The sequence below is a fragment of the Malaclemys terrapin genome, chromosome 24, assembly GCF_027887155.1.
Source record: "Malaclemys terrapin pileata isolate rMalTer1 chromosome 24, rMalTer1.hap1, whole genome shotgun sequence".
Taxonomy (NCBI): Eukaryota; Metazoa; Chordata; order Testudines; family Emydidae; genus Malaclemys; species Malaclemys terrapin.
In genome coordinates, this window is record NC_071528.1 from 11,852,591 (window position 1) to 11,865,539 (window position 12,949).

Genomic DNA, 12,949 nt, shown 5'->3' on the forward strand with positions numbered 1-12,949 from the left:
GTGTTTTGCCAAGCTGCTCAGCACTGTTGCAGTCTCAGCAAAGCCCATTGCTTCAGCGTTTCCTGTTTACGCATCAGCTGTCCCCTACTTTCCAGTGGAAACAGAACCCCAGCCCAACCCCATCTCCGCCCCTGCCCCTCTAAATCCCCCACAGCTCCCCCTGCTCCTGTCCCCTTCTTCCTCCCCGCCCCCATCCTGTTCTTGCTCTAATTCCCCTTCTCCCTGCCCCCCTCCCGGGCCCAAATCCCCACACTGCCCCTCCCTACGCCTCTCTCCCCAGCGTCTGTCTCCCCGCCTCCCCTAGGGGGCGGTATCCCCTCCTCTACCCCCGCCCTCCGTGAAGTCACAAATCCCCCGCCTCCCTCGCAAAAGCTGCTGGGAGCTGGAGTCCCTCCGCGCCCGGCCCCGCCCCCGCGCCCAGAGCCTGAGCCTCCCATAGGTTGGCGCGAGCGCGGTGGGCGGGGTCGCTCCCCCCCCTCACCCCACTCAGTGAACTACAGGTCCCGTCGTGCCCCGCGCGCGCGAGAGCGGCTCAGTCCGGCAGCCGCAGGAGGAAGCGGTTCGGAAGGCGCCATCCCGCTCGCCCGGCCGCCGCGCTCAGGCGAGTCCCCGGCTTCTCCGCGGCCTACCTCGGTTGTCGGCATGGCCCGGCCGCTGGTGCCCAGCTCGCAGAAGGCGCTGCTGCTGGAGCTGAAGGGGCTGCAGGAGGAGCCCGTGGAGGGGTTCCGGGTCACCCTGGTGGACGAGGGCGACCTGTACAACTGGGAGGTGGCGATCTTCGGGCCCCCCAACACCCACTACGAGGGCGGGTACTTCAAGGTGAGGGGGGCGCCTGGCCGGGTGCGGGGTCCCGTGGCGAGGGGCCTGGCTTGTGGGGGGGGGAGGGTCCCGTGGCGAGGGGCCTGGCTTGTGGGGGGGGGTCCCGTGGCGAGGGGCCTGGCTTGTGGGGGGGGTCCCGTGGCGAGGGGCCTGGCTTGTGGGGGGGGGGGGTCCCGTGGCGTGGGGCCTGGCTTGTGGGGGGGGGGTCCCGTGGCGAGGGGCCTGGCTTGTTGGGGGGGGGGTCCCGTGGCGTGGGGCCTGGCCGGGTGCGGGGTCCCGTGGCGAGGGGCCTGGCTTGTGGGGGGGGGAGGGTCCCGTGGCGAGGGGCCTGGCTTGTGGGGGGGGGGTCCCGTGGCGTGGGGCCTGGCTTGTGGGGGGGGAGGGTCCCGTGGCGTGGGGCCTGGCTTGTGGGGGGGGGGGAGGGTCCCGTGGCGAGGGGCCTGGCTTGTGGGGGGGGGGGTCCCGTGGCGTGGGGCCTGGCTTGTTGGGGGGGGGGGTCCCGTGGCGAGGGGCCTGGCTTGTTGGGGGGGGGGGTCCCGTGGCGAGGGGCCTGGCTTGTTGGGGGGGGGGTCCCGTGGCGAGGGGCCTGGCTTGTGAGGGGGGGGAGGGTCCCGTGGCGAGGGGCCTGGCTTGTGGGGGGGGAGGGTCCCGTGGCGTGGGGCCTGGCTTGTGGGGGGGGGGTCCCGTGGCGAGGGGCCTGGCTTGTTGGGGGGGGGGTCCCGTGGGGATTCGGGGGTCCCGTGGCGAGGGGCCTGGCCTAGGGGTGGTGTCCCATGATGGGAGGGGGGGTTCGTCCCGTGGGGTTTGGGGCAGGTCCTGTGCGGATGGGCGGAGCTGGAGAGGACCCCAGTGAGCAGTGACTGAGAGGGTTCCTGCCCTCTGCCCCTTAGCGGGGTGACATCAAAGGATGTCAGAGAAGCTTGAGGGGCTTTTCTAATGAGAGCGATGCTGGGGGGGGGGTCTTTGGTTCTTTTGGGGGGAGGTATTGAGGTGGCTGTTGGTAGGGGAGCTCTCCCTCCAAGGTGAGGGACTTGCCCTGAGAGCTGGAGGGGGCTGAGGGATCCAGTTTGGGTGGGGATTGCTTTTCCTGGTAATTTCTCCCCCAGGAGGGGGCTTAATTCCCAGTAGTTTTGGGGACCTGCTCCCCACCTGGTCCATAGGTAGAGGAGAGACCATTAGAGGAAACCCTTTTCATATCCTCTAGGAGCTGCTTCCCCTCTGCCTGCCATGTGGAGGGCTGCTGTTGTCCTGGGGGGGGGGGGGGGGGGGGTTGTGAGGGTCTCCTAGCGTTGTCACAGCTCCTCATACCCTACGCCAAGATGGAGACAAAGGACTGAGGCCCTGTATGTGGAGAAGAGAAGTTCAGGCCTAGTGAGCTGTTTCTTGGTGATAGAATGTAGGTCCTTCTTCTGAGCAAGGGGGTGGGGGTATTGTTTTAATGAAGGCCTCTGGAGATATGGTTGGGGGTGTCTGTGTGTGTGTCTGTTGGGTGACATATAGAGGAGGTGTGTATGTAAATATTGAGTCTGTGCAATCCGGGAAGTTGCTCAGTCTCCTTCCTTCCCCTTCCTCTCAACCCTGGGGATGACTGAGTGGAAATGAGCCCAGGGAGTGAGTCAGCTGGGTCCAAGAATCTGAGAGGTGCCTCTTCCCTGGGCCTGGGCAGGCAGACGGCAATACCTGGTTTGCCATCTAAACTGTAGATGAGTCTCCTGCCTGGCCCCATCTTTCAGGCTGGGCTGGGAGTTGCCTGGCCCTATCTAGGCTCTCTGTGAGGCTACGATGGCTCCCCTTGGAATCCCTGAATGCTTACACATACCCCCTCAACAGCTCTTGCCTTCCCCTTTATACCTGTCTTCTTATCCAATACATTGATCCATGGACAATAGACTGAGCTCCCTGCATGGGGGGGCGGACTTCTCCTTGAACTTGTGTTAATGTCCGCATGCACAGTTCATAGCAAAGTGCTGTTGTTTTCAAGGATCCCTTTCTTGGGAACTCTCTGCCTCTGGAAGGTTTTGTTCTGATCCTTGCTAGCGCAACAAAGGGGATTATTCCGAGAACTTCTGCTGTTTCTGACCAGAGCTCACAGCACGGCCTTGTCCATGTGGGGAGGGGGGGACGGGGGAGCCTGAACAATATGAAGCTATGCAAAAAATCTTGTTTCTAAGTCCCAACTCCTTCTTTTCACCCCTCTTTCTCTGTCCCGGAGAACAGAATAGTCAAACAAAGGACTGCGATTGAAGGCAAGATGGTAACATATTTAAAGAGACAGTAGACCCAGTAATAACCCCCCTTCCTCCTCACAGTTGTGCAGAGTTCTTTGACCCAAGATCTAACTTGCGACTGAGGATTGAGTTTGGCAGGGAAAAGTGATGGGGAGTGGAGGAGGAAGCCCATTCAACTGTGGATCGAATTCAGGCCCATTTGGGGGCGGGTGGGACAACGAAAGCTGTCTGAATCCAGTGTGACAAAGCATATGTCTCTGCGTTTTACACTAATCTATTAATGTCTGTTACCCGATGGCCCGGTGAAGTAAGACAACATCCTGTGCTGTTCAGGTTGGAATTACAAAAGTGTCCTAAACCTTGTCTGTGATTACCTTCCTGAATGGCGCCTGTGTTGGGATGGTGGGGCTGGGACCACAGAGATGGGGTGAGGTGAGAATATGCCATCCAGTGTTGCAGGAATGTTACTGAGCCAGAAGTATTTTTAGGTGGCACTGTTCCTTAACAGGCTTTACCTTTCAACTCTCACGTACAGGACCCCAGGGACTCGGCTGTAAAGCACTTCAGAAAGTTACAACACATTTTAAACCTTAATCTTGCCATTTCATCTGTCAGGGATCGTGCTGTCCTTTCTGAGAGCTGAATGCTTTGTTGCTGTGTGCAGCCTACTGCTGGCACTCCTCTATCTGTCTCTGGAAATCCCCACAGGGATGGTGCATCACCCCTAGGTTACCTAGTGACATCGCTGAAGCTGCACGTCTTTTTGTATGGCTCTAATGTCCATGGAAAGTCTGTGTGCCAACAGACTGGAGTCCTGGCTCTACAGGGAAGGGTACAGCACTTGGCAGGGATGTTGCTGGCTTCCCACACACCACCCTGCATGTGATTTCATCCCTGACTCAGAAGGCTGAGTGAAAGTCTGTCTCCATGGCCTGCTTTAATCCTTGGATTCCCTGTTGCTACTGCCTGCAAGAGGACCCCATTGCAATGGCTCAGTTTGCTGGAGAGCTGGACTGATGTGCAAAATTCATAGGGGTTTATTTTTAGCATCTAAAGTATGCACCCCTGCCAGTTTTTGCTTGGTCTTTCTCAACGGGGACCAGCTATTCTTAGGGATTAAATCAACTTGCATTAATCACCAAGCTTCAATTCCCCACAAGAGCTGAGATTTGCAGGTAGCTTACTGACCGCTAAGCCGTACTGGAGGAAGGTACTGTTCCCATTCTGCAGATCAGGGGACTGAGGCACAGAAGTTGAGCCAGTTGCTTAAAGTCACATAGGAAGTCTGACGGTTAATGCTTAACCTCAGCTCTTCTAGCTGCAGCTTTGACCAATAGGCCGAACAGATGGTTGGGTCTCAAAACCAGCTTCTGTGTGAGGTGGTGGTTTTGTGCAGACATGCGCTAGCTGCTCACTTGGCTTTAGTCCTTCGAGCTATTTTTGTCTGCGCACTGCCACAGTGGGAGTGAGGCTGTTTTCTTTATTTCTCGTTAATAAATTGGACTGGGAGCAGGAGCCTTCATTTCAGAATGTCCTGTGAGATTTAGCTGATTGTGTTCAGGTGTAGAGCGGTGTCTGAGACCAGCATCATGTTTCACGTATCTATTGTCTCTCTGCAATTCCCTTTTTGGGGAATGGGGGCAGGGGGGGTGGCAAATGCAAGGAACGTGGAATAACAATCTGTAACCACTAACAACCCCCCCACCCCAGCTGCTTTCCCCCTTCCTTTCTCCCTATTATTAGGGATGTTAATGGGCCACTTCACTTTGAGTGGTCCCTTGGAACGTGTTAACTTATGCTAAACTATCCGTTCCATCTTTTATGTAGCTGTGACAGTCTGCGTAAGTTTCCCAGACCTGAAGCAAAGCTCTGTTGAAGCTCAAAGCTTCTCCCTCTTACAACAGAAGTTGGTCCAATAAAAGATACCACCTGGTCCCTCTAATATCCTGGGACTGACACAGCATGTCTGTCCCAGGATGGGCCAATATTCATGGAATTGGATCAGGCTAAGATCTTATTTCATGGCAGCTCCTAACCTGTCTGGCTCCTTGGCTTCTGCATCGATCCTCAAAGACTGCTGCTGAATAAACTGCTGATCCTTTTCAACAAAACTCCTCCCCACCCTATGGGTACGTCTACACTTACCTCGTCTACACTTACCTCCGGGTCCAGTGGCAGGCAATCGATGTTCTGGGATTGATTTATCGCGTCTGGTCTAGACACGATAAATCGATCCCGGAAGTGCTCGCCGTCGATGCCGGTACTCCAGCTCGGCGAGAGGAGTACGCGGCATCGACGGGGGAGCCTCCCTGCCGCGTCTGGACCCGCGGTAAGTTCGGACTAAGGTACTTCGAATTCAGCTACATTATTAACGTGGCTGAATTTGCGTATCTTAGTCCGAAGTGGGGGGTTAGTGTGGACCAGGTCTATAACACTGTCAGCTCTTTTCTTTATGCTGTTACTGGCATTTGGGAAGGGATGTGGTTGGAGACCATGACTGGGATCAGGAGTCCTCAGTTATATGCCTGACTCTGTCACAGCCCCACTAACTTGGCAAGTTATTTAACCTGTCCGTGCCTTGATTGTTCCATCTGTAGAATGGTGAAACTTACCTGCCTGACCTGAGGCTTAATCTTTGTAAAGAGCTTTTAAGGTCCTAACGTGAAACTGCTCTAGAAGAGCAAAGTGCTTGATCGATGAATGTTTCTGGAAGTTCTGTAAAGGGTAAACAAAACTCTTGTAGCTATAGCAGTTGAAAGTTCTAGACCGAGTCTAGGTTTATGGTGTGCCTTTAAATGTTATCCAGTCCTGACTAGATCTGTGTCCAGGCCCCAAACTGAATTTCTCTTTTGAAACAAAACAACTCATTAAATCCAGACTTCTGTGTTCCTGTCAACTAAGAAAAAGCCCTGAGTCTGAGTGCTGATCTGGTTTCACTTCAGAGTGTGGAACAAGAAGACCCAGAGCTGCAAATTCTCATCCAGACTTCAACAGGGTTTTTGAGGCGCTGCCTTGATCTAGGATGGTGGATTCCATCTTTTTAGATACAGGGGAGAGGCTCAACCCATTTTAGCTATTTCCTGTCTCTAAAGGAATTAACCCTGAAGAACTTGTTAGGCAGAAAGCCTGAAGTTCTTGCCTTAAGAGCTATTATTATATCACAGGAACAAAGTTTGTCTCACTCTGTCTCTCTGGTAAACATAGTGACTGCCAGCAAACCTGACCTAATTACCAGGCTGCATGGCTGTCTGAAGATGCCCCTCCATGGATCTGAGGAGAAAAGAATTTGATCCACGGGCAGTGCCCTAATGCCTGTATGACAAGGACTGTCCGGAGGGTAATTTTCTGGTACCATCTTAGTATTTCCTCCTGTTGCCACAAGAGTCTCGTGGTTTGTTTTGTTTTCTCCCATACCTGGCTGGCCTCTTGAGCAGTGACTCATCCCTCACCTGGGAGGGAATCATCTACTCTGGGGAAATGGTAGAGACCTGGCACTCGGCTGGGTCTCCTGAAGAGGGAAGGGGAGGCTTGGTGGTGGGATGGGGAATACAAGGAAGCAGGTTTGATAAGGAGGCAAGACTGCCATGATCTCTTGAAAGTCCCCTCCCAAAAGTGCCATAAATCCACCTGGGAGGGCTCCCTGTCCTCCGCTCTGAATCTTTGCCAAAGCTCAGACCCCCAGTGTTCTTGTCAATATCTTCCTGGAAGCCTCAACATTATAGGGATGCCTCTTTCATCAGCCAGTATTGCTGAGTAGCAAGGCACTCCCCTTCCTAGGGGATAAGGCTTGGGTATGGGATTACATGGCTTCCATCCAGCAATGCAGAGCTGTTCCACTAGACCTGCAGGGCATGACCTCCACTTCTCCAAGGGGAGGGATTTCAGGGGACTGTTAACACCCGAGACAGTTGAAAGTGCCTAAAATCCTTCTGAGCTGGTTTATATCTGACCCTTCATTAGCACTGTCTACTTAAAGATCTGAAAGTGTTTATTATGAGCAGTGGTCATATCCTTCCACCCCTAGGGAAGCTATCATCCTCACTTCACAGGTAGGGAAAGAGGCAGAGGGTTAGTGACTTGCACCAGGTCCCAGTCTATGACTCAGCTGTGAATAGTACTCTTAATTTTCTGTGCCTGTGCTCTAACCACTCAACCATGCTTCCTCCCCCACTCAGCAGTAGTAAAGAGAAGCTGGGAGCTTTGGACTTAGCTACTGCACGGGAAGTGGTACTGGTGCTCCCTCTGGATGAGGCTTGATGGTCACTTCTTGTTGGAGCTGCAGGGGAAGGGGTCTGTCTCCTGCCTGTGTGCAGAGTGCCAGTGGGGGGGGATGCTTGCACACCTCATCTGGTTTTGTGTACAGACTTAGCTGGGGCTCCCCCAGAAGCATCAGCATGGCCATGACCCCCCACCACTGCCACTAATGAACCCTTTGTTTCTTCACAGGCTCGTCTCAGGTTTCCTATTGATTATCCCTATTCGCCCCCCGCCTTCCGGTTCCTGACCAAAATGTGGCACCCCAACATCTATGAGGTACGTCACACGGACTGTCTTCTCATCTGGGTTTCTAGTCAATTGCTGCAGTGGCACCAAGTCCTCTGGATCGCACTGAAGTGTTGACCTCGGTGTCGAACACCAGCCTGTATTGACATGTCCTGTAGTGGAGGACGGTTTTAAGCAAATACGTTGAGGTTCTCCTGGAAGTGTCTTGTACCTTTCTCAGTTTGTATTGGAAACACAGCAGCCAGCCCAGGCTTGTCCTGGGCTCCGACAATTCATCTCCTTTCCTGGAATCCGTTCCAGAACTAGTCTGTCTGTCCAGTCTTGCAGTCTTCCATGTTTACTGTATTTGCCCACAGCGCCTGGCTGGAATGTGGTCATGCCCTGTAAGTTCCATGGGGAGATACTGAGCGAGCGACTTCCGGGACTCTCAATGTGGCTGGCTGCAGAAAATATTTAGGGTACTCAGTGCTCTGTGTGTACTTGCGCCTCATTCAGAGCACTGGGGGATACGGCCCACGCAGGCAGGGCTTCTCTTCAAGTGTCCCAGGACAGAGAGATATGGAGATATTCCTATCTCATAGAACTGGAAGGGACCCTGAAAGGTCATTGAGTCCAGCCCCCTGCCTTCACTAGCAGGACCAAGTACTGATTTTGCCCCAGATCCCTAAGTGGCCCCCTCAAGTATTGAACTCACAACCCTGGGTTTAGCAGGCCAATGCTCAAACTGCTGATCTATCCCTCTCCCTTGTGCAAATGACTCCTCATTCCTAAGTCACTGACTGCCATCCGTTACCTGTCCTGTAGTAACTCTGGCAATCTCCGGTACTCTTAAGGGCTGGCAGGTGGGTAGTGGGTGTGATTTAGATCAGTGCTCTAAATCGTCACTGCAGGGGTGATTGGAGTGAACCTCTCCCTAAAGAGACTCCCCAGGGCGTCATATCTGTAGTGGCTCAGCCCATAGGCACATCTCAGTACAGTTCAGCTTGGGAAGGTTCTTTGCTGGATCTGTCATAGCAAGACACCTCACTCCCTGCTCTGTGAGGCCTTTCAGGCTAATTGAAATCTGCCTGAGCTGCTGGCTTAGGGGAGGCCAGGAGAGCCTTGAGGTCCCTGTCCTGGGACTTGCTCCCCAAGATGTGGCTGAAGAAAGGACAGCTAAACTGATCCTGGCTCTTCTCTGGGCATTGGCGACAGTGGTTGGCTGTCCGTTCCCAGTTACTCGTAAGCCACTGGGTGGCATTTTCCTCAGATCTGCCCTGGAAGCAAAAGGGGGGGGGCGAGCAAACAGGGCAACAGGCACAATAAATCAACCACCTTGTAGAGCGGTTTGGAGTGCCCGGAGTTGGGACATCAGCGCCTCTGTAAATAGACTCTCTCTCTCTCCCTCTGTGTGCTTTCAGACTGGCGATGTCTGTATTTCAATTCTCCACCCTCCGGTGGATGACCCGCAGAGCGGGGAGCTGCCTTCTGAGCGATGGAACCCCACCCAGAATGTACGGTAAGGCCTCGAGGAGGGAGGGGGGAACGCATTGGATGCGAGATGCTTAGCAGATCTGATGCAGAGGCTGGAGGAGGCGCCTGAAGAAAACAGCTGGGAAAAGCCCTTCTAATCCTAGAGGTTGCAGGAAATACTTGGATTTAATTTCTTTAGAAATTCAAAAGCAAATCAGTTTCTTACAGGCTGGATGTCAGCACTGTTGAAAGGCCGCGTAAGCTGGCAAAGGAATTCAGGTCTTTCGTGCACCAGAGACCAGCTTGCCTTCTGATTGGCATTCGGTTTCTCCTTCAGCTTAAGAAGGTCATGGCGTCTGGCCTGCTCGTGGGTGTTAGGATGTGGTCACGGTTGTGACATGCAGTGTAAGTGGCTGGTGCTCTTGCAAACTGACCGGGTTCTGTTAAACTCCTCGCCATGAGAAGATGATTTCCAGCCCCTCTCAGATCTGGGTGGTGCAGGTTGGCCGAACTCCTGTCTTGGCTCTTACCGCTCGTTAACTGTTTTTCAGGACTATCCTTCTGAGTGTGATCTCACTGCTCAATGAGCCCAACACCTTCTCCCCCGCAAATGTGGATGCCTCTGTGATGTACAGGAAGTGGAAGGACACCAAAGGGAAGGATCGGGAGTACACCGACATCATCAGGTGTGTGGCAAGCTGAACTCCGCCTTCTCATAACTTGCATTTAAACAAGAGGGGAGGAGCTTCTTGTTTAGACTACCTTGCTTGGGAGTGTTTATCTAAATGGTCCCGCATAGACTTTGGGGTGACTGAATGCAGGAGGGATTCTTGTTCCACTGTTGCTGTAGTCCTGTACTGCCCGGTTGGTTAACATCGTGAAAGCTCACGGCTACCAGGAAGGTCGGGGACTGTAAGACGTGGATTTCTGCAGAGAACAAAGCATGCAGAGGTCTCAATGCAGATCCTACTCTATGGCAAAGGGCCTGGGCTGGGTGTGAAGTGGTGGTCTAGAGAGAAAAACTCTGTTGTGTTTGTCTGCAAACCTGGGTTCTAGGACCTGCTCTGCCCCGTTGACTTAGTGCGGGGCCCGGAGCAAGTCTTCGCCTAAGCAGGTTTCTCACTTAGATTCAGTTCCCAGAGCGTTCATCTCCCTTGGTTGAAGGACCCACTTTATCAGCTCGCAAGAGCTCTGGGCTGGCCCCTTGTGTCTGTCCAGTGATGGATGGCAAAATGGCTTCTTCTCTCCTTATGTTTTCCCAAACTCACTGCCTGGTCCTCAGGATGACCTCATGTCGGACTTCCCATCGCTCTGCTGATTTGTATGTAAATTAAGTTTCCATTTTTTTGGTCGCACCTTGCTTCATTTCATTAGAGACAGGTAGATGGGGGGAGGGATAGCTCGGTGGTTTGAGCATTGGCCTGCTAAACCCAGGGTTGTGAGTTCAATCCTTGAGGGGGCCACTTAGGGATCTGGGGCAAAAATCAGTACTTAGTCCTGCTAGTGAAGGCAGGGGGCTGGACTCGATGACCTTTCAAGTTTCCTTCCAGTTCTAGGAGATAGGATAGCTCCATTAATTTATTTTATTCCCTCCTGTCGGCAGTGGAGGAAGGGAGAATCTGTTTCTCCTTGTGTTTTGGTCAGATTTTAAGGCATGATAACATTGAGTATCGATATTTCCTCATATAGTGTTACTTCATAGATGTCACAATGATCTTAATCGCCAGTGTCATTAGCTTTCATAAGACATTACAGTAATATTGGATACAACATGTACCAAGTAGTATAAATCAGTTGATTCAGTTACTTATGTGAGATTTAGACTCCCCAGGTTGGTGGCTTTACCCTTTATGTAAATGTGCCTTTATTGTCTCAGCCTGACAGCCAGGCTGGTCAGACAAACAAATACACGTTCCTTTATCCAAGGCAGATTGAGCCAAACGTAATTCTAGCACATATTCATGACTCTTTGTATGAACCATGAACATACACCATGCAAGAATCTTAATGATCAGTGTGCTACTTGTTTTCCAACGATATCTTACCAGACACAGTTTAGATGCAGCTTATGACAACCATGTGTTAGGCATAGTGAGTATTTCAGGCCTGACAAGAGCTGCTGACACAGAGTAGTGAATGACCAAGGGGCCTCAGGCATGAGATAGGTGTGACAGAGTAGACCCTGGAGACCAGCCTGCCTTTTTATCCCTAGAGGTGTGGGCATGCATCAGTGCTCATTGGCAGGACAGAACGAGGGAAGCAGGTCCAGCTCTGTGGAAGACTTCAGCCTTCAGGGCTGGCACCTCTCTTGGCCTTCGGACCTTGATTGAGTAACTGCTCCGTGTCTCTGCCCTGTTCTCATCTGCTCCTTGCTCCTTTCAGGAAGCAAGTCCTGGGAACCAAGGTGGATGCTGAACGGGATGGCGTGAAGGTCCCCACCACGTTGGCAGAGTACTGTGTGAAGACCAAGACTCCAGCCCCGGACGAAGGCTCAGACCTTTTCTACGACGACTACTACGAGGATGATGAGATGGAGGAGGAGGCAGACAGTTGCTATGGCGATGAGGATGATTCTGGCAACGAGGAATCCTGACGCCCTTCTGGCAATCGCAAAACTTATCATAAACTATTGAATTTTACCTCAACTAGGACACACAAACTGGCTTGAATTTAGGATCTGTCAGCCCTGAAATTAACTCTCTACCTCACAGGGAGACTGTTCTGCTGTAAAGGAAAAACCACAACTGTCTTTGTAAAAACCCTGTTTTATAAACTTCCATGAGGGTGGGGGGGTGAATCCATGGAGCATTTACAAATCCACCTTGAGCTGGGAACCTAGCAAGCCTGGTTACACTAAGGAGACCGTGACAGACAACCTGGCAAATCATGTGGGGCACTTGGGGATGTGTGTCTTTGTCTTAAATCCTGCGCAGGAGAAATGATTTCCAGGAGGTTGCAGCGTTGGTGAAAGGTTATGTGCAGGAGGTGGAGAGGTTGGGGGAATGTGTGTGCTTATGACTAGTTCACTGCAGTCTATGAACGAATCAATATGGAATTGATCATCGTGGTAACTGGTCCCTCCCCAGCATCAGCTTTTTCATCCTGGCATGGCTCTGCAGAACCAGGCCAGGCCATCAGAGGGCAGTATGCTCAAAAGGCTGCAAAGCCAGCATTTGACTCATAAGCCCTAGAGAGTAAGTTAGCTACTTTCTGCCACTGTACATGGGAGCCTCTCTTTTTGCAATTGCCTTGCTTTGGGCAGTGGAGCCTAGTGTGATGCTAGCAGGGATGGGGAGAAGTGAAGAGTGTTCCTGGGCAGAACATCAGGGCTGCACTGACAAGCCTGGGGTGGGGGGAGTTTTTAGTTCTTAACTGGGTAGGTGGGGGGGGTTAATTTTCAATCTTTTGGCTTCTGTTTTTTGCGAAGTATTTAATAAAGTACTTTCAGGGAATAGCCGTGTGGCATGTGACCACTAGGGAGTGCTGCCTCAGCATGGTGTGGTGCTCTGCCTCTGAGGTTTGGAGACTTGCCTGTGGGACTTGAATATTTATCTCCAGTCTTCCAAGGCTACAACAGCAATGGGGGGGCTGCGGGGAGAGAGATCTCTGCAGTACACAGTACAAGCTGCCCTGAGTGAACTGGAAAAGGGTCTAACAAAGCGAGGCCAATAAATAAGCATCTGCTCCCATGTGTTGGGGGTGACAAGTGGGAGCTGTTGAATAGGTTCCTGCTGTCTGTTATGACTACATACTAACTCTGTTAACACGCAAGTGATAAACTGTATCCCCCACCACGGCCCCCTTTGAGGGCCAAGGATTGTCTGGCCAGGGACTTTGTCATCCCTGCAGCAGGACCTAGTCTGCAGGGCACTCAGGCTGCTGTCCAGGCAGGCAGGCTGCAGGTTTAGTTCAGCCTCTGCTGAGATGTTGCAGTCTCTGGCTGTCTA

At 52.8% G+C, this 12,949-nt stretch overlaps 1 protein-coding gene across 1 annotated transcript; it reads left to right on the top strand.

Annotated features, from left to right (window-relative positions):
* The first annotated feature begins 504 nt into the window (after positions 1-504).
* Positions 505-12,456, top strand: CDC34 (cell division cycle 34, ubiqiutin conjugating enzyme). Its single transcript, XM_054013796.1, has 5 exons — positions 505-819; positions 7,494-7,580; positions 8,951-9,048; positions 9,554-9,688; positions 11,385-12,456. Exons 1-5 carry the CDS (start codon positions 643-645, stop codon positions 11,593-11,595), a joined length of 708 nt encoding a protein of 235 aa, XP_053869771.1. The 5' UTR covers positions 505-642; the 3' UTR covers positions 11,596-12,456.
* The last annotated feature ends 493 nt before the right edge of the window (positions 12,457-12,949 follow it).